This window comes from Tyto alba, unplaced genomic scaffold (assembly GCF_018691265.1).
Source record: "Tyto alba isolate M040663 unplaced genomic scaffold, T.alba_DEE_v4.0 Super-Scaffold_42, whole genome shotgun sequence".
Taxonomy (NCBI): Eukaryota; Metazoa; Chordata; class Aves; order Strigiformes; family Tytonidae; genus Tyto; species Tyto alba.
This window is the reverse complement of record NW_024881318.1, coordinates 24,379,431-24,400,445: the sequence shown is the minus strand read 5'-3', so window position 1 is coordinate 24,400,445 and position 21,015 is coordinate 24,379,431. Positions and strand designations below refer to the sequence as shown.

The following is a 21,015-nucleotide window of genomic DNA, read 5'->3' as shown; positions in this document are numbered from 1 at the left end:
GTGGATGAACATGACTAAGTCAACATCTGAACAGACTGCTTCCAGGAGAATTTGTGTGGCTCAGGAGCTTGCATGGTGGGATGCAAGCATGAAAAAAAAACAACATTTATTATTACAAAGGGTATGGTTCCTCCTCTATGGCTTTGCAGGATGATGTTTGCTTTATTTTTCTAAAACTGGTGAAAGTGAATAAAACTTAGTTGCATAGGGTTGATTTTGAATATGAAGGTAATATACCAATCTTAAACGTGTTTTGAGAAAAGCACCATTGGTTCATAAAGATTGTATATAAAGGGAGGCACAGCTGAATACATCTACATTAGGATAACAAGTACCGTAAATGTGCCAGTCACACATGATAAGATACCTCTCGTTTTACTTATGTGAGATACCATAACTGGTGCTTTTTGTTTTTTGAGAGAAGTGTTTTTTTAAAAGTACCTTTTATCCTGCTTGTTACCATATCCTAAATGGATCACTTAATGGGTCTGTTCAGTTTACCCATGATTGCAGTAGCATGCCTGAGTGCTGTGACACATCACGGTTTCAGACAATAAGAAAGGGACGAGCATCTGTCATGGAGAAGAAATATTGCACAGCTTCAGGAGCCCTGAAAGTCACAGTGTACTGTTGCCTGAGAAGATGACCCACTTAGGTCGAAAAGACTGAGATAACAGTTTCTGCTAGCTTTTACTTGAAAATTGAAGGCTCATTTTGTCAGGGTAAAGCAATGCATCTGTCAGCCTTTCACATGAGACCTTGGTCTTGAGCAGAAAAAAGGCTGGAAAGGCAGTCATGTCTAAGTTACTGAGCCATGGGTGCTGTTCTTTGGCTGCATGAAAAACTAGATAGGATACTTAAAATTGTAGGTACGAGAGGAATACAAAAGGGGAAACACCTCATCTACAGAATTACTGCTTAAATGAAGTATTTGCAGAATATGCAGTTGAAGTATATAGGTTATGAGCAACAATGTGAAGAGGGAAAAGATTATTTCCATAAAAAATTTTAATGAGTCTAGTTAATTTTTTTTTAGTACATAATCTATCTCCTGAACTTCTACAGATTTTCTCACATTTGAAAGTTAAGAACGTGTCATGAGAAAACAGTTTTTTCTGTTCTTATTTGTCAAAAAAAAAAAATAGACTTTCCCCACGTAGGGCTGTATGACATGTAAAGTTACTCATAATGACAACAGATATATATCCTTGTGTAAGAATAAGGCTCCTACACTGAGTATAATGATATGCAAGGTTATTATTTTTCAGTGTCATTAACCTGTTTACATGTGAATGGAAAATGTAAGAGAACCTGTCAATGAGAGTAACACAGCCAGGGTCAAAATGGCAAGCTGTCTTTCTGGATGTTCAGATGGGTGCAGGATCCTTTGCCCTGTGTGCTTGTAGTTACAAAAGCAGAGGCAGTCCCATGGAATTCCTCTGGAGATCTAAAGTCGTTCAGACAGACACTTCCTTTCACTTGAGTTAGTCTGACAGCTTGGCTTATGCACCTCTCCTTGATGGGTCTAAACTTTGTGCATATGACCAAAACCATAAACATCAAGGCATGAACACAAGTCACTGCTCCTCATCTGTTACCGGTTTGCACCAGCCAAGAGCTGCAGCGTTCCACCTCCCCCTTTTCTTCATTGTCTGTATGAGGAAGGTGGTGAAGTATGGCAAGGGCAGTCAGGGAACTCGGTGCCACAGGATAGAGCTTGGTGACATTTCCACAGTATCCTCTTCGTTCTGATTTGTTTGGAATTTGAGGTGTTGAGTAAATGCAGCTGCTAAGGGGTAATTAAAAAAAAAAAAAAAAAAAAAAAAAAAAGGCAAATGGGAAAAAGAGGAAGAAAGTGAAGAAGCAAACACAACAACAATCTGGTAATTAGAAATGGACTGACTTACTCTGGTTGGGAGGTGCAGAAATGGACTACATGGCTGGTGTGAACTGCCTCTACATCAAAAGTGCTTGTAGAGGTGGCTGGCAAAAGGCTTTGAGTTGTATAAAGTCTTAACACAAACAGGACCAGACCTCAGATATTAGGTCCTTTGAGTCCTGAAAAGGTTTACATGAGATACTGTCTTGATTGGGTTTGAAATCCAATTTCAGAGAGTGTTTTTTCTGGAAAAGAAGAAATTTTAAATTTTGTTGCAAAATGGAAGTTTAGATTTCTGTTCAGTTGTAATAACGTTTTTATAATGAAAGGATCGATCCTCTCTCTAGCACTAGGGGTGCAGGAGAAGTGGAAATCAGACAGTCACAAGTCACATTTAAAACCAGTTCAGAAATTATGATGCAATTTTTGAAACAGAGATCTGCTACTGAGATATAGGTCTATGTTTATCTTTCACATTTTTACTGCTCTTGATAGAAAGTATCTGTTGCAAAATCTTCGAACATAAAAATAAAAAAAGTTTTGTTAAGAATTACAGTATGCATAAGATGCAACTCAACAGTGAATTTTGTAATACTTGTAATTCCTTTAAAAATTATTCTTGCTTTCTTCATTCTTTTGAAGACAAACAACATGAAGTTGAAATACCTTCTCCAACACAAAAAGAGAAAGAGAAAAAGAAGAGGCCAATGTCTCAGATCAGTGGAGTCAAAAAGCTGATGCACAGCTCCAGCCTAACTAATTCCAGTATTCCAAGATTCGGAGTTAAAACAGACCAAGAAGATGTTCTTGCCAAGGTAGAGAATATATGAATCCTTGAATTTAAAATATTGAATTAAAATAGAGGGTGGACTTGTCAGTATTACTCCATCCTCTGCTTATAACCATTGATTTCAAGCTGTAACACCAAAGGCTGGTCTTACTTAAAATAATGTAAGTTTGGTCAAGTGGAAGAATAACAAGTAAAATTAGAATCAGGCTATAAGAGTTAATTTTCATGTAACAGGATTTCATCCAGAGGTGGAATTTAAATTAGCATTTGTGTCTGCATTAATAGAGCTGCTTATTTATAAATAATATCTGAAGAATAAAGAGTAAACATACCACATACTGTGACAGGAGTGAAAATCCGTAACTGCCCTATGTGTTTTGAAAATGCACAACTGGTATTTATAGCATTAGAACTATCCTTCCAGGTCTTGTCTTTAGCTGTATCATTTTACATACATCGTTTGTGGTTTTTCCTATGATTTTTGCACCAGCAGCTAACTAGTTGAAAATAATCTAAAACTGACAAAAGTGATTATTAATTTAATTATAAAGTTTTTCATTTTGAAATATGCATATCCTTATGTTTTCAGGAATCTCCACACTTTATTTGAAGAGTGTTTCTGAGAACCAGGGACCAGCAGCAGAACGACAGCATCTCTGGAGCTTTCCTCCTTGCTGAACTCTGCTGTCACTGGGCAGTGGGATAGCAGTGTGTCAGTTCAGCTCATTCAAGATACTGTAGCATTTTTCCCTCTAGAACAATTAATTTAGGAGGCACTTTTTCCTGCTTAGTGAATTAAAATCTCAAAAGTTGGTGGCTGCAAATTCAAATATTGGAAGAATAGTAGCAGCAGCTTTACACCTTCCAGAGTTTAGCACATAACTTTCACAGTGGCAAGGTTCTGAATCTTCATGAGTCTGCTGTTTGTAGCTGTTTCAATCAAAAATCACTGTAATGTATGTGCTAGGTTTCAATGTCTTCTTTGCTTGATTGTGCTTTAGGAACTTGAAGATGTGAACAAATGGGGCCTCCAGGTTTTCAGAGTAGCAGAGTTATCTGGAAACAGACCTTTGACTGTCATCATGCACACCATTTTTCAGGCAAGTAGCAGCAGCCATGCCGCTTTTTGCTTATCTTAGAGATTTTTTTCTGCTTTGTACTCTTTAATTGTTTCTCTTTTCCTTTTTTAGGAACGAGACTTGTTAAAAACATTTAAGATTCCAGTAGATACTTTAATAACTTACTTGATGACCCTGGAAGACCATTACCATGCAGATGTGGCATATCACAATAACATACATGCTGCAGATGTTGTTCAGTCAACCCATGTCTTGCTGTCAACCCCAGCATTAGAGGTAAAACTACACTGAGGTGGGAAGGAGGCAGGCATGAGAGAAAGGGACATGCTAAGGCTCTACTAAACCAAATATTAAAGATCTTCATTTCTGCAGTATTTTTAAAATAAATACTAACGTTTCTTTTATGAATTCTGCTTTCTTAAAGATATTTTGCGAGCATAAAAGCTTACTTATATGTAAATATCTGCAGAAAATGTCACATCTTTTTCTTTTAAATCATGCAGATTTGGGCTGCTGTAACCTTTTTCATTGTAACACAATGCATAACTTGTTTCCACCATCTCATTAATAATACTGCATCCTGTTCTGCCATTATTTCCCATGTGGGATTCTCACTAACCAAAATTAGTGGAATTGCTTAGGGAAGGACAGTGATAAAATGGGATTCCCTCAACAGGGCCTTCTGGTTTTTTTTTCCCTTGTTTTTTCCTATTTATTCTGATCATGAAAGGCTACCTTTGTATGTGTTTCTCAGGCAGAGTGGAACATGTACTAAATTTTCACGGGACTATCTTTTTTTTTTTTTTTTTTTCAAAAACATTTCAAAATTGTTTGGAAAAAAAATAACATTTCACTTGTTCTTTTCTGAGGATTTCTCTTACTGGAAGTACTTAAATCTCTGAAGTAGAAGGAAGTGGAAGAAAGATCGAGATTACTTTCCCTTTTTTAAGCACAATTCAGGTCTTAGTATAGTAAGCACTGATATATCCCAGTAAATTGTTGGAAAAAGGCAGATAAAACAAGCAGTTGAAATGTTAGTAGTTCAAAAGGATTTGCCCTCATTTTGAAAGAGGGCTGCATTTTGACTCCTTTTCATAATGACCAGTCTTTCATGTTACTGAATGCTTCTGCTTTAACTCCTTTTTAAAAAGAGGATTATAAGTGGACCTTAAGACTGATGGAGGGTCTCAATCCTCAAAGACTCAGGAATTTGCCTGGGAAAGATTTTCTTTATCTCAAGAAGAAAGATCAGAATATGTTCTTAAATCACCACTGGCTTCACCAAGCAGCTGAACTGGTCATCAGTAGCATTTTTTGTTTTTTTGTTTTTTTGTTTTTTTCCAGATGAACTGTTTTTCATGGCCTTGTTCTCAGAAGAACTTCACCAGTAAAATAGAAGTGTCTGCCCAATGTCACTGCTGACCTGTGCATTTCTGAGCTGTTTTGATCAATTATGAATGCAATTATATCATGTGGGTGCTTGTGACAACAGGAAGCTGGGCTTGGTGACATGCCAGGTCCATTGCAGTCCTCTCTTCCTATCTTCCTAGTAATCTCACCCAGAATAAAAATCAGCAAATGTTAAGTAGGGTGCCTTGTGACCTGTCGCCGTTTCCTTTAGCGTCATTTAGAAGAGGTGCATCTTTCAAGTATAGGACAATACACAGGAGTCAGGCTGAAATTTTTAACATCAATTTGTGCTGTAGAAAACTATACTATACTATATGATCTAATAAAAGTGGATTTATTTACAGACTGAAGCTGAAAAAACTCCAGTTGTTACAGAATTTAATGATGCTGTCACTGTGAAGTAATCATTTTACTTTGTCCAAACTTGAAATATTTACGAAATTCTACATAATGGACGATTTTACAAAAGGTTTTAATAGCCTATGTATAAAATCTCTTGAGAGCTCTGATGCATTTCAAATGTGTTTTGCTTGTTCAAACCTAGATTCAAAGTAGAATCCTTTTTATTGAAAACATTTTTTCATTGATTAGTGATTGTCATTTCTGTTTCATTATTTTCTAGGCAGTGTTCACTGATTTGGAGATTCTTGCAGCAATTTTTGCCAGTGCAATACATGATGTAGATCATCCTGGGGTTTCAAACCAGTTTCTTATCAACACAAGTAAGTTTGATGTTCAGTGGTTTTCTCAAAAATCTGCTGTAAGATCTGCACATAGCACCTGAAAAATACAGAGTTCATTCCTTGTTTGCTTCTATCTGTAACTTTTATCAGTAAATAGATAGATTGTTATATTTTCAACTGGATATTATTTTGCATCTCTTGTAACCTTAGAAATAATTTACATGGTACCATCTAGCAAGAATTACTAAAACATGAACTATAAACTTGGCATTATTTCAATGTATTGGATGTGGTCTCTCCTGGAAATTAGTTGGTTTACATTAAGTAAAGCTGTAGGAGAAAAATGAAGGAAGATTAAATAAAAATCAAAAAGAAGGAAGACAACATTTTTGTGTTTATATTGGAAGCATATGATATGACCAAGGTTAGTCATACATTTTTAAGAAATTCAGAAAACAACTCTCTTTTTGGCAAAAGCACCCTGACTGCTGTGTTTGGTTTCTGATCTCCGCATACTCATGCCTTATGGACTCAATTTTCTCAGCCTGTCCCTGCAGACTATGGCAAACACGTTTGTTTTTTGTTTTTTTTTTTTTTTTTTTTTGATGAGTCTGTTGCTGGCATTCTATATGTGGAGGAAAAAAACCCTGATGAAATGAGACCCTAATGTCATCTCCAAATTTGAAACCCAGTGTACTTGTTTTGCATTCCTGAAGGCTGTTCTCTGCAGCATTGCATGAACCTCTTCCCCTTCTTTAATCTACTAGAAGAAAAACACTGTTAGCTCCACTGAACATGTTAATGACACATTTATTGAATGGCTTGTTGCCCCAGTGTAACCCGCTTTGATTTTATCTGGCATATGTTACTATTATAAATGGGTAGCACATTGTAGGTCAGTACAAATTCTGTCATACGGTGTTATTTCTTTTGACATCTGACAACTTCTCCTTTTACAATAACTGACTCAGAAGTACAAAAGTTGAAATAATACTAATAATCCAAGCACATAAAAAGAAAAAGATACAGAAATGGAAATACACCTAGGGTTGTGTATTTGACCCATCTAGTTGCACATTTATAGATACTCTCATTCCGGCACTTTGGTGAAACTTCTTGCACCAGTGCTAAAATTTCATAACCCCAAAAAAAGCAGTATAGTTAGAAAAAGGGAGCTCCTCTTCTGACTCATTGCTGCTGTATGTTCAAATAAGACCTCTGTTCCAGTTTAGCCTGCACCTAATTTTATTTGCCTTAATGGCCTGAGGGCCATCCTATGGTGAAATTCATTTTGATGACTCATCTGCATGGAGGAGAATTGGGATTAACTCTAGATTTCTGGTGTTTTATTGGTGACCAGTGCAGTTCAGCAGTGTGGTATAGGAAGAGAGTTGTCGTGGTTTGGCAGCCAACCACCATGCAGCCAATCTCTCTCCCTTCTCTTCCGACAATAAGAAGGGACAGAGAGCCAGGCTTGGGGTCGAGATAGGACTGGGATGGGGAAAAAATCCCCCTTTATGGGCACAAGCAAAAGGCAGACTCGTTAGGGGAAGAAAAAAAAGAACATACATTTATTACAGACACTAGCAACACATAACAGAGTAAGACAGTGAGAAACATTGCCACATCTTGGGAACACCTTCCCCCCACCCCTCCCTTCTTCCCGGGCTCAGCTCTGCTCCCGATATCTCTACCTCCTCCCCCAGTGGCGCAGGGGCAGGGAATGGGGGGGTGCAGTCAGTGTTGCTGCTTCTTCCATCTTCAGTGGGGGGAGCTTCTGGAACTTGTTCCCCCTGCTCCATAGTGATCCCCCTCTCCCAGGAGACAGTCCTCCACAAACTTTCTCTGACATGAGTTCCTCCCATGGGCCGCAGCATTTCCTTACCGTGCTCCAGTGTGGGTCACCAACTTTCTTCAACTGGAGTCCCTCCCACGGCTGCAGCCCTTCCCAAGCTGCTCCGGCGTGGGACACCCCCGCATGCTGCAATCCTCCCAGCGCTGAATTAGAGCAGCGGGGCTGCCTTTACCACAAGACTCCGGCCTTCTTGGGACTCAGCACCTTGATCAGCCAGGAGAGAAAACACAGGCCATAAATCAATGTCTGCTCCACCGTAGATCTTCATGGGTGGCAGGGGGGGCCGCCCTGCCGTCTCACCACAGGATACAGGGGGGTCTCTGCTCCGGCACACCTCCCCCCTCCTTTCTTCCTCCGTTCCTCCACTGACCTTGGTGTTCATGCAGCTGCAGCAACTCCTCCTCACAAGTCTGACTCCTCCTCACCATGTCCCTTCTTAAATACGTTATCACAGAGATGCAGCTGATTGGCTCGGATTTGGTGCAGAGGTGGGTCTGACGTGGAGCTGGGGGAGCTTCGAGAAGCTTCTCACAGGGGGCCACCCCTATAGCCCCCCTCCCCTGCCACCAAAAAACCCCCACCTCTTACTTAACCCAGGACAAGAGTGAATCAAGTTTTGTGCACAAAACAGTGTCTAATACCAAAATTCTTAACAGTGGGCATATGTAAGTAAAGTTTTTATTTGTTTATTTAATCAGAAATTGAGTATCAGGATATGTTGGTGGCTCTGAGGTTCTCAGGGAAACCACCAATTTGTTCAGGTTTAAGCAGGATAACTGGCCAGTTGAAGGAACCACTAGTGATACATAAAGCTTTCACTTTTAGGCAGACAGTTGAAATTCAGCTGTTAGGAGTGATTCTAATGCTGCTTATTTAGTGGATTAGAAGAAATGTTTTTCTCAATTCACCATTTGATAAAGAAGGCTCCTGTGTCAAACATGTAGCATCACTAACTGTAACTGCTGTTGCCAAGTTGACAGAGACAAAGGGATTTTATCCTTTTTGAGTTGTTCTGTGTACAAGGAAGAAACTGTAGGGACAGAGACAAAGACCATCTAATTTAGGTCTCTCAGTTTAGGTTCTAAATTTTCCTAACCTCTAGAAGATTTGCTTGCACCTAGTTTTGTTTTTCAGTGAACCTTACAATGTATTAAACATTTCACTAAGAAGTATGAGTATACATTTTTTAAAAGTATAATAGACGTAAAGTAGGTACGTATTTGCTGTATTTCAGCTTATTCTTTACAATTACTCACATGTGATATTTCTGAATATTATTTCCCTATTTAAGAATTTAAAGTCTGTTACACAGTTGTCTAAAAATCTGATCAGTCTTGAATACTATTAAAGAAGAAACAAATAGGGATTATATTAACGTCAGAAGAGATGCTTATTTGATCAATGTAACTCTATCCTTTCAGACAAATACTCTTGAAGCTTATAATGTGTTACAGAGATTACCAAGGGGTAACTTTCTTCCATTTTCACCTCCATTACAAAGTTGAGCACATTTTAGCTCTGTCTGTAGCTCCAGAGCTTCCAAAGTATTTTGGCACTGTTGAGTGCTTTGCAGTTGGGGCTCATCAGAAGGCTGTTTGAAAGGAACATAAACTAGTGCCTGTCATATTTGTAAGAAAAATAACAAGTAGGCAAGCTTTGTAAATGTTCTGTGAAAGATGAAAGAGAGATCATCTGACAAACTTGCTTTCCTTTTGCTGTTAGAATTTTACTGCCATCAGGATAAGGAAAGGTAGAGGAAGGGTTTCCCAATTCAAAAGATCGATGTATTTAAGACAGGAGGGGAGGACAGCACAAGAATGGATAATGAGACTAATGAAATTTGAAGAGCAGAGCTTCTGTAGGCACCCCACTGAGCCAGAGGGATTTTAAAACAAAGCTGCTGTAAAGAGGATAAAGAGGACAAATTGTATAATAGACTGACGTATGGTTAGATTTAGGATAGAACAGCTGTGATAAATAGAAGTTAATATCACACATGACAAGTGTGATTGAATAAAAAGTATTTTCTTTATGACATACTCATTTGCAAGCTGCGTCTTAAAATATATGCAAGCTGACTCTGTGGTATCCCCAGGTAGAAGATAAAGCTGTGCAGAAAATTGTCATAACTTGTTTTACTTGTCAGAGCTGGGTGTTCAGCCAGTCTAAGCAGACAAATGCAGACCTTGCATGTGTGCCTTAGCTCAAGCATTGATAGGAAGGTGTGTGTTACTCTCACAGCCATATGGAGTGTCCGAGTTAAGAATACTGCTGTTGGAGAGGGCATCATTACGGATGGCATCAGGCATTGAGCATGCTCAACTACAAGGCAGTAGGCAAGGCCACGGCTTGCGTTTTCAAGGCAGAGGACCTTCCAAGGAAACGACCAGAAGTGTAACTTACCATCCTGCCAGCCTTCTCTCAAAATACCCAGTTGTCATGGACTAATGACCCATAGGTCCAACTGGCTAGGCACCTGAGTGCCTTAGCTAAGTGGAGACGAATGTAGTTTGGAAACAAGGATGTGTGCTCTCTGCCTGACCTGCAGCAAAGCCTCAGCTGTGTATTCCCAGATCTGAGTGTTGGATAGCTGCAACTTGTCTTAAACAATGGAGTTCTAGTAGATGTGTTGTAGGGAAGCATGAGAAGAGAAAACATCAGAGTGTGTTTATGCATATAATATTTCCCATGTGACCTCATGCAGATATGAAAATGTATTCTGAAAAATACCTTCCTTGTATTTTTTTCTGCCGCTCCAGGCATGTTTACATGCTTCACTGTAAAGCATTTTCTTTATTTCCCTCAACATACTTTGCCCTGATTTGTTAAAATGTTCAGTCATTAATTCTGTAACTTTTGACACTGTGTGAACTACAGGAACTCTGTTTCTAAACTTTGATCTGAAAATCTTGTTTTTAATGTAATGAATTTGAAAAATCTTAAGGAATTTGATAGAAGCACAGGCTTTAGTAACATTCCGCCCTCCGATTGTTACTGCAGATTCTGAACTCGCCTTGATGTACAATGACTCATCAGTACTGGAGAATCATCACTTAGCTGTGGGCTTCAAACTGCTACAGGAAGAAAATTGTGACATTTTCCAAAATTTGACCAAAAAACAGAGGCAATCACTGAGGAAAATGGTCATTGACATTGTGAGTTCTGCTTGAGAGTCCCTCTTCTATAGTGCTAGCAAATTGAATAATAAAGCACAAAAGCATTTTCTGATAAATTACATATCATTAGACCCATAGCCAATGAAGTAAAAGTTTTAAATTTATCATGTCTTATCCAAACATGAATAGTGGGTTCTTTTCAGTTTCAATAAGCATCTATACCTTTTTAGAAGGTATACAATCCTGCTTCAAGATGTTTTTGTACTGCTATGTGTGCCATTTCACCATCACAGTTAGAAATTTGCTACTGCATTGGAGTTGAATTTAGGCTGATCATACCATTCTGAACAACCATTTTGTCATATTCTTAAAATAACCAAAATGAAAACTTACTATTTTGGACACCATTGACATACAGGACTCAGACTTCTATAGTGTATTCAGACACATGAGTTATGGGTTCCCTCAGAACTGTTTATGTGTTCAAAGGTTTTTTTAAAAATCAGTAGAATAATTTACATAATACTCGCTTGTTTCTTTCTTTCAAGGTACTTGCAACAGACATGTCTAAGCATATGAATCTATTGGCTGATTTAAAAACTATGGTTGAAACCAAAAAAGTGACCAGTTCTGGTGTCCTACTTCTTGATAACTATTCAGACAGGATTCAGGTAAGAAGATGGATCTGCAAATGGTCACTTGTGTTAACTTACATCTTGAATAACATTGGCCTGCCCATTCTCCAGCACGGGTTAGATCAACTGTCCGTTCTCACACCCTGACTCACTACATTCCCTCTATGCCCTCTTACGCTTTCTACCTGTGACATACTCCATTAGGTACTGAATGACTCTCAGAGACAGTAATGAGGTGCTAGACTACTTCTGGACTAAATGAGGCTTTGGCCTTCCCTTCAAATTATCAGCAACTGGTTGGTCTTTCTCTCAAAGATTTTCTGTCCTTTACACAGGCAGAAGCAGCAGAAGCGAGGTAGTTCATGGCTATTACTGCAAGTGTGAAAAACACCCAAGCACATAAGTTTTTGCTGTTTAGAATAAATCTTGCACTACTTGTGTTTTCCAGATTCTGTTTCACAGCCACCAAAAGTGTAAATGGAAAAGGAGCTGTTTTTCTCAAGTGTAATAACACTGCAGGTGTTCAATCTATTTTAGGTTCTTCAGAACATGGTGCACTGTGCAGATCTAAGCAATCCAACCAAGCCACTCCATCTCTACCGTCAATGGACAGACAGAATAATGGAGGAATTTTTCCGTCAGGGAGATCGGGAAAGAGAGAGGGGAATGGAGATAAGTCCGATGTGTGATAAGCACAATGCATCTGTAGAAAAATCACAGGTAATGGATTTGAGTAGGCAGTTAAATAACACAGTATGACATTTTAACAGAAAAAGATGGTCCATAGCCATGTTTTGATTAATTTTTGAATGCACTATTTTTTTTCCTCCTAGGTAGTTAATTCAGCTGCTGAGTAGTAGTGAGGGTAGCTGAGATTTTGACTGTGAAAACATGACAGTGTGTTTCCTGAAGGGATTCCATCGCTGTCGTGACCTGCAATGTAGGATACATGTCAAAAGAGTATTGTACAGCTGCTCATTAGGATTTCCTTCAAAAGCAGAATTAAATATAAAGCAGCTGTTTGGCTCACTCAGTGCAGTGGAGTTGTTTGGAATGAACAGTTAATTTGAAAATAAATAGTTTCCAAGTCCTTATCCAATATCCTGAATCAGACTTTTGAAATGTAAAAGGCCCCACTTACTACATGAAAGATCATGGTTTCCTTTCAGCCACCTTTCAGGGTAGTGTATCTAGTGTCTCTCACTAGTGTTATATGTCTTACACTTTGTGTAGGCATAGTTATATATTTCTTTGTGAATAAGAGCTCATCCTAATTTTGTATTATTTGAAACAGGTGGGTTTTATAGACTACATTGTTCATCCTCTGTGGGAGACATGGGCAGATCTTGTTCACCCAGATGCCCAGGATATCTTAGATACACTGGAGGACAATCGAGAATGGTACCAGAGCACAATCCCTCAAAGTCCCTCTCCTGCACCTGATGATCAGGAAGAGGGTAGGCAGGGCCAAACTGAAAAATTCCAGTTCGAACTAACACTGGAGGAAGATGGTGAGTCAGACACTGAAAAGGACAGTGGAAGTCAAGTGGAAGAAGATACCAGCTGCAGCGACTCCAAGACTCTTTGCACACAGGATTCAGAATCCACTGAAATTCCTCTTGATGAGCAAGTAGGAGAAGAAGTAGAAGAGGAGGACAACCAGACAGAACCATGTGTGGTAGAAGAACATTGTCCTGACACGTAACAATGAAGACACAGTCTCTTATTCAATCTTGCCCTCTCCCTTTCTTTAACTCTTTCTCTCTGATTTCTTTTTGGGTTTTGGATTTTTTTTTTTTTTTTTTGATTAGGTAATGGTTTCCAAGGTGTACGTCATATGCTATAACCATGGTCACAACTCTCTGTCTTCTGCCAGGATGGTTGTTGATCAAAACTGACCTTGATGACTCAGTTTGGCACTCAGGAATATTGTAACCAGAATTTTCACCTCCATGACATCAGAAAGCAGGGGGGAGAACATCCATAAGCTACGCTTTGATAAGCTCTCCACTTGGCATATTTGATTAAATAAAGCAAATGTTTTCAGAGGAATACCACCTGCCAACAAAATGCTGGTATACTTTGATAGTTTTTGAGTTAATTGTATTTCACAGAGTATTAGATGATGTTCATCATGAGAGGAAACAGACAGAAAATAAACTGAGGTTCCTACTGGAAAACAAATGCACATAAATGATGGGACACAACATGATTTTGTTACCAATAGGAAGATAAGCTGTGGAAATTGCATAATTTTGTGATTTCAGTTCTTCCTATTGTGTAACAAAAAAGCGTGACCCAGTGGGTTGCACTAACCTCTGCATTTCATATAGTATGTGACAGAAAGATCTTTTGTAGAGCTTACTTTTATTATTAAATGTACCAAGGTACTATATTTCAAGAAAACCACTTTCAGACTTCATCTGCAACTGGTTATTTTTTTTTCCAAAGAGAAACTTGTAAGTTTTCAGTACAAATCTGTGCTACACTGGATAATACTTCTAGGGTTTTTTTCCTTTCCTTCTTTTTTTTTTGCACCTTAGACTATTATGGTAATATTGAGCTGTAAAAGTCTATTATTTTATCTATTAGTGAGTTCAATTAATATCATTGTTACATAAAACTCCTTCAGTATGATAGCTTTTTTGTTATTTTTTAATCACGGTTTTTCCCAAACGTATTAGAAGAACTTACACTGTGCTTTTGCCCTCATGCTGGCCTCATCCTGGCAATTCAATCTTAATCCAAGAGGTGGTCCCACTAAGCCGGCTGGGACCACTAAGATTAGGATTTGCAAGTAGAGCCTGTAAGAAAGGTAGATGAATTGTCATCTTAATACAAAAGCATTTCAGCTGGACAGGGTGCTGGGCACTCTTGTCTAGAGGATGCATTTAACAAGAAAGGTTGGACCAGGTGATCATTGAGGTCCCTTCCAACCTGGTATTCTGTGACTCTCTGAAAAGCCGTTCCTCTGCTATACTAATAAAATTTGTCCCTCTGAAACATGGCTTCCATACCATTTTTGGCTGGGACATATAGACTGCTAAATCAGAACAGGCTAATACAATGTATGGAATATTTGTTCTGGTGAAAAAAGCATTAGTGTAGTATTTCCAATTTTGAGTCTCCTAACTTTTTATCTGTGTCAGCTATCTAGTTAAACTATTTGCTAATCAGAGATGTGTACAATATACAAATAATGATCACCATTTTTTTTTCCATGTCTTTGTTGCAAGAAGAGCCAGGTCAGTCTTTTCTTTTTATATTTTTAAGTAAATGAGCAATGCCTCATGAGAATTATAGTTTACTCCACATTATTTCAATCTCAGATCTTTTAATCCTTTATCCAGTTTGTGCTGAGGGAATCCTGCTTTTCAGTTGATTGGTCCAGCAAGCTTCTGGAACTTGGAAAATTAAAGGGAGGTAGTAGTTCATATTTGTCATTTTCTAGTCCTGTTGTTTGGTCACATGAAAGAATAAGGAATTTTATTTCCTCCATTTTACTTTTTGTTAAAATTGTAGTTTTGAGCGTAGAAGATGGGAAATAGTTGCCTAGGGAAGCTAGCAGACTCCCACTCTGTAAAATTCTGGTAAAATGACAATAGCAAGATGATTTCTTAACAAAAGAAGATAGCAAGAGTCATTATTTCCCCTTTAGATTCATTTTGTAGCAGATTTGCAGATATGAATACAGGGGTTTATTTAAGTGTCTGAGATCTAGAATAAAAACATGTTAACAATATTTCATATAATATTAATAATTCAGCTTTTAAATGCATTTTGAATTCTTTAATATCTGGGTCATAGTTTTCTTTACCTTTAGCCCTCACAGGGCCTTAGCATAGAAGATGCTGAAGAAGGAAAGAGAATGAAGAGAACTCATGGTTTTTACTTTCAGTTTTTGACTCTCTTTTGTTCGTCATTTCTTCCTGAACCTGATCCATCTAAAAATCCTTTCAGTCCCCAAGAGTGCCTGGAACCTTAATACTGGAAAAGCAATATAAATTCCAAAATAACCAATAGGGACCTGAAAAGGTTTTGTATCTGCACTAATTGAAAGTGAATGAGAAGAATAACACCATATTGTGAGATATATACCCATACATGTGGACAATCAAATAATAGAAAATAATATAATTTCTTAGAGCTGGGGATACAATGCACTGTACAATCTTTTTTTTTCCTCTTTTGCCAAAGTGTGTTTTAGCATTGCACACTGCTTTAAAACAATACAATTTACAAGTGGCTTTATGTGTTCTGAATATTTTTGCCATAAGAAAATGCAGTGAGTGGGTATTCAGTGGGGGGGGGGAAAGAAAATTCATCTTGCTTATAACTACATTTTAGCTTGCAAGTTACTGTACTCAATAATGCTGTATTTGAATTGTTAAATTGTTTTGTGTCATTAAAAAACAAAGATGAAAGAATATAGATAGAACAAATAGCATTCAGAAGTTTAAAAAACTTTCATGAAATTGATTTTACAGAAAGCTTTGACAGTTCTTTTCCAATGCATTATTTATTTTATTTGTGCCATGCATTTTTCTCACCAAATGACCTTACCTGTAATACAGTCTTGTTTGTCTCTGTTTACAACCATGTATTTATTGTAATGTACATACTGTAATGTTAATTGTAAATTATCAGTTCTTATTATAACATCACCCTTGTCAGGGTGGTGTTGCTATATTTGGAAACTCTTGGTGAGAGAATGATTATTGTGTATACATATTCCTTGTACATTTTTTCTCCTGTAATATATTCAGTGTCACCTTAGAGCTTGGTTATGGAAGAGTCAAGAAAAGTATAAAATACATAAAGATATATCGAGAAAAAAAGCTGCAGGTCTTTGGTCCCAGGGCTGTGCCTTAACTTTAAACAATATTTTCTTCTGGCTTGCTGCATTTGGAAGTAAGGTAGCTGTGAGGCTAGGGCTGGGCATTTTTACCATATTTTTAGTTGCTGACTGGTGAAGTTACTTGTATGAGCTAATATGCATGATACTACACCAAGCTTTCATTCGTGACCGTGCTGAAAGTTCAAGCTTTTCCAGACTTCTGGCAATGTAATTGTGTTGCCTCTCTGATTATCTTTTTACAGGCTATCACCAGAAATTATTGCAGCCATTTTTTTCTCCTAAAAAAATATAAAGTTGATGCCGTATTTCAGTACCAAATTGCATTGAAACAGCTTTGGAAAGCATCTCTAATAAGCATTTGATTTTAATGCCTATGCGGAAATGGAGTAATAGGAATTAAAAGGGTATAACTCATACACTTTTAAAATGGTCTGTAATATCGCTTCTTTATTTAGTAGCACAAATTAACACTGTATAAGCAGAATCCACAAAGTAGGACAAAAGGCAGCTTTAACCTTGGAAATGCTTTCCAACACCACTATTATTGTTAGAAGCAGCCAAAATCTTATTTTATATAGATGTATCAAAGGCTTTTTGCACATGTGTATAGCATGCACTAGATCTACAGGACAGTGGTAAACCTTTAGATCTTTTAATAACACTAGTATTAGGTTTGCAGGTTGGACTGAGCATCTCTTGCTGTTTGACTTGCCACATTGCTCCAAGCTACTTAGAGCTGCTATCAGTGAATTTGCCAGAGTGAGGTAAATACCTCTCCTCCATTCCAGTGGTGCCCAGCCCTTGTAGAATGTGACTAATTTGTGAAAGGAGAGATTCTTTTTCAAGGAAAAACAGAGCCTCCTTTTTGACACAAACTGTAGATTTTAGCAGCCCTGGCCCAAAGGAAATCGGTTGCTTTTGTTTTAATCGATATAAAAGGGACACCGTAACAACAGAGATCCTGAACATGTTTTTGTTATTGTTTTAATTTGATTTTTTTCTTTGGTTATGTCTTGAGAGTGGCAACTTGTGTGAACATTGCACATGACTATTCTTTCACTGGTTTCTTAGCCTCTCTTGCAGCCTAGGGGATAGTATTGTACATCAATACCTTCATACAAAATTTTATATGCAATGGAAATAAAAGCATGGGTTGATTCTGCCTAGTTACTGTATTTGATTTTCTTTTGCAAGTTAATTTTTTTTACATAATTCCCACAGCTGTGACATCTTAAGAGAAAGCATATTTTCAGAATAACTTGATTACCGTATTTTTGATGTCATAGTGTTTTGCATAGATAATACAAAATAAAAGTGGGGGCAAATCAGAAAAGTCAATCAAATGTGGTATTTCATAAAGAATTCTAACCCACAAAGGTGCTATACAGATGTATAGAAAGGCGCTCAATCCCAGTTTTCAGGAAATTTTACCATGGGCTGCAGTGGCTAAAGCAGCCTAACCTGAGAAAATAAGCCTTCAGCTTTAAAGAAACTAGAAGGCCACAGATCGCCTAGAGGAGCAATATGCTGGGATACCACAAAGAAAAAAGAAAAAGAGTACCATAGTTAAATATTAACCAGAGAATCTCAGCTCTAAATGGATGATTAGAAGGCACTGGTTTTTAAAACAAAATTCGTAAGTGACAGCTGTTGCCTTGAAGAAGAAATGTTGTCTTAATGCAGGTCCAGCTCTTGAAGTGGCTTTCATGCACCTCTCCTTGATCAGAGTGAGGGTTTTATTGTTTGGGGGTGGTTTGTTTGTTTAACTGAAAATAGTTTCTGATTGAATACAAAAGAATTCCAAGTCCATTTTTTCCTTACGTCTTAAATCCTTCTTTGGGTTTGGGGTTAATCTGCAAGGAGTACCAATCCCTAGGACTCCTTTTTAACCCTCCCTCTGTGGCAGAAGAGGCTGGGAAAGTGCTGTGCGGGGAAGATGCAGGATGCTGCGCTCCAGGACGGGGCGGATGAACCAGAAGGTGCCTGTGTCTCTGGGCAGGCTCATCCTCACACGTTCCCAGCAGCTCTCATGGGGACATGGTTCTCCTATATCCTGGCTGTTACAGAGGGAAGCAGGAATCCCAAATTCTCGTTGGCACTATTAAAACCTTTTGAGTAAGGAGCTCAGGTACCACCGCTGTGCACGTGGTGAGCCTGAAGCTGGCAGAATTAGCCCACTGCTTCCTCCATGCTCTGGCAGCACTTTGTCAGTCTCTGCATGGCAACAATGCGTTAAAATAGGCAAGTTTCAGAGCAAAACCAAAGTGGATCCCCTGTTTCGCTGCAGCCAGCTGCTACTAAAGGAGATGAATGTGGTTTTGAGCAAATGACTCCTCTATTTCCTAATGAGACAAATAGTCTGAATAGTTGCAGCTTCCTTTGCTTGATCTCTCTGCTGCATTGAAAACAAAAGTCACAGCTGCTAGTACACAGTGTTTACTGGGATGACCAGCCCAATTTCTCTACCAGCTGTGAATAATTTTGCTTAGCTTTTCCAGAAAAAAAAAAACAAAACAAAACCCAAACAAACACAAAATTTCAAAGATGTTATAAAAGCTTTTAGTTAGTTCAATTTAGTTTAACCTGTGGGGTAGAGAAAATCTCCAGCTTTTTCCTGTCAAACTGGTTGAGAAGTCTGCAAAAGTAATAAAGGGGAATAGGAAGTCCAAACATAAATTGGAGTTACAAACTGGGAGCAAGACCTGAACAGGGAGAAATGCCCTCCTACTAAAATCTCATCTCGTCAAAGGCAGTCCCATGGCTTGGGTATGGACATTAGGAGAACTGATGAGTCTGTCTTAGTTCTCCAGGTACAAAGCTGTATATTTTTTTCCTTCTCACAAAGCAAATATTTTCAGGTCCTCAGAGTTGTGGTAGTAAGAACTGCATATGTATTTAAGATGGATGTTTAGAAAGTAAAAAAGTTTTTGATACAATGCAGAGTTTAGCACAGCTTCAAAGACTAAAAATGCACGATGACTATCTCTGCTAAGGAGGCCTTTAGCATGAGAGGAGGATGACAACACCATACCTGGGTAAACAGACCTTAGTGAGAGAGAGAGATTCAGAACGTGTGGCCCCAGATATCATTAACTGTCTAGTGCTGATGAGCTGTGCTGACAGCAAATGCAGATCAAAAATTCAGTGGTCACATTGCTTGCTCAGTCCTTCTCCAGCATCCATGGAGTTCAGATGCCTACGCTATCGGCATCTCTAATATGCAGCAGAGACCATTGTTCATCTGAGGAAGGCTGAAAAAGAAAATACAGGTTATGCAGTATGTAACAATCAAAGTACAGTTGGCTCATGTGTTGTACGTATGTAGGACCAGGCCTATGGCAAATGCCAGTGAACCATCATTACGTGGGACAAGACAGAAGCAGTTAAAGGTGGCTTTAAAACTTCAGCACTTTCTGATAGTTGAAACTCTCCAGAAAACTAATACCCCAAATCTCTTACCAAGTTTTCAAAACCTTGACTAGCTGCAGCATTGACCAAACTAAGAGCTGTGCATACCCCATTGCAGTCTCAGACTGAGGTTAGCAACTTACACTGGCTGTCCTGACCGCAGCCAGGGGTAGACGTCCTGAACCGTGGTTTTGGTTGAAGCATGATACAAAGCCTACTTGATTCAAGGGATCACTTGTGTGCAGAGACACAGAGCAGTGCCCCTCCTCTGATGAAAAGAGCAGCACCAGCTGATGTAGAGCTGCCTTATCCAGGTTGCTGTGGAGATCTGCCGGTACCTGGGTTTATTACAGAGCCGGACATAAAGCAGTTCTTGGTTTTAGGATCTTTGCCGTGATGTGGAAAGAGAACAGAAGCACTCTGTGGAGTTCTAAAATTGTGTATGTTTGTTTATTGCACATACCACAAAGACAAAACTTACATGAACAAAGAAGCAGCCCTAGCCCTGTTTCAAAGCAACCTTGCTTGCTCTCTTGCTTTCTCTCATTTCTTTCCATAACCTGAAGTAGTATGTCTCTAATAATCGCATGCATCTGGGAATAAAGAATGTGGAACACATTTATCAGGTGAGAGACTATCAAGGAATCAGTGATACAGCATGTGTGCAATGATGCTGTGATGATGGCTGCTGCAGAGAAATGTCCCTTACAAAGCTGTGCCTGTAAAAGGACTAAAAAAATACTTGAGAAGCAGTAAATGGGAGACTACTTAAACAACATTTAGTATTGCTGAGGATGTTATTGGAATCATGGTGTTCAGGTTTGGTAGAGATGCTTGGAGATGCAGTTTGAAGGGGAAAAAAAAATTGCAGTGGAAAAATAAGTTAACAACCTGGAAACTTGTTGTCTAGTGGGATGCAAGGAATATGACCTATTTATCTTACTCAAGAGAAGGTTAAGATACGGTTTGATCGTGTAGGAACAGAAGTGTGGTAGTCCCTCAGTCCATGCTTTTGTCTAGCAGGCAAAGTCAGCTGCCAGCAAGAGAGCCACCTCACTGGAAACTGACATGCAACAAACTCAGTCTGCAGGACAGAGCAGCTGTGTCATCTGGTTTCATTCACTCTTTGTGCTTGCAGGTACATCCCTGGGGACACACCACCATTACAAGTGAGCAATGTGCTGTGTGTGTTGGGAGCCACACATGTTGCTTAGTGCCACAGGTCCTAACCCTAAAGGTGTTTAATGATAAGTGCAATTCACTTTGATTTAGCTTTGCTTGAGAATGGGCTGGTTCTTTGTG

The 21,015-nt window shown here is 38.7% G+C and overlaps 1 protein-coding gene across 6 annotated transcripts in view; it reads left to right on the top strand.

The window, feature by feature from the left end:
- Positions 1 to 17,471, top strand: part of PDE4D (phosphodiesterase 4D) — a 432,217-nt gene extending 414,746 nt beyond the window's left edge. For all 6 annotated transcript variants that reach the window (XM_042804780.1, XM_042804781.1, XM_042804785.1 and 3 more), the window contains 8 exons: positions 2,522 to 2,694; positions 3,671 to 3,769; positions 3,860 to 4,024; positions 5,781 to 5,880; positions 10,697 to 10,851; positions 11,361 to 11,483; positions 11,985 to 12,167; positions 12,742 to 17,471. In XM_042804780.1, coding sequence (XP_042660714.1) covers positions 2,522 to 2,694; positions 3,671 to 3,769; positions 3,860 to 4,024; positions 5,781 to 5,880; positions 10,697 to 10,851; positions 11,361 to 11,483; positions 11,985 to 12,167; positions 12,742 to 13,152 — 1,409 coding nt within the window. In that variant the 3' untranslated portion in view covers positions 13,153 to 17,471. The remainder of the gene's footprint in view (positions 1 to 2,521; positions 2,695 to 3,670; positions 3,770 to 3,859; positions 4,025 to 5,780; positions 5,881 to 10,696; positions 10,852 to 11,360; positions 11,484 to 11,984; positions 12,168 to 12,741) is intronic.
- The last annotated feature ends 3,544 nt before the right edge of the window (positions 17,472 to 21,015 follow it).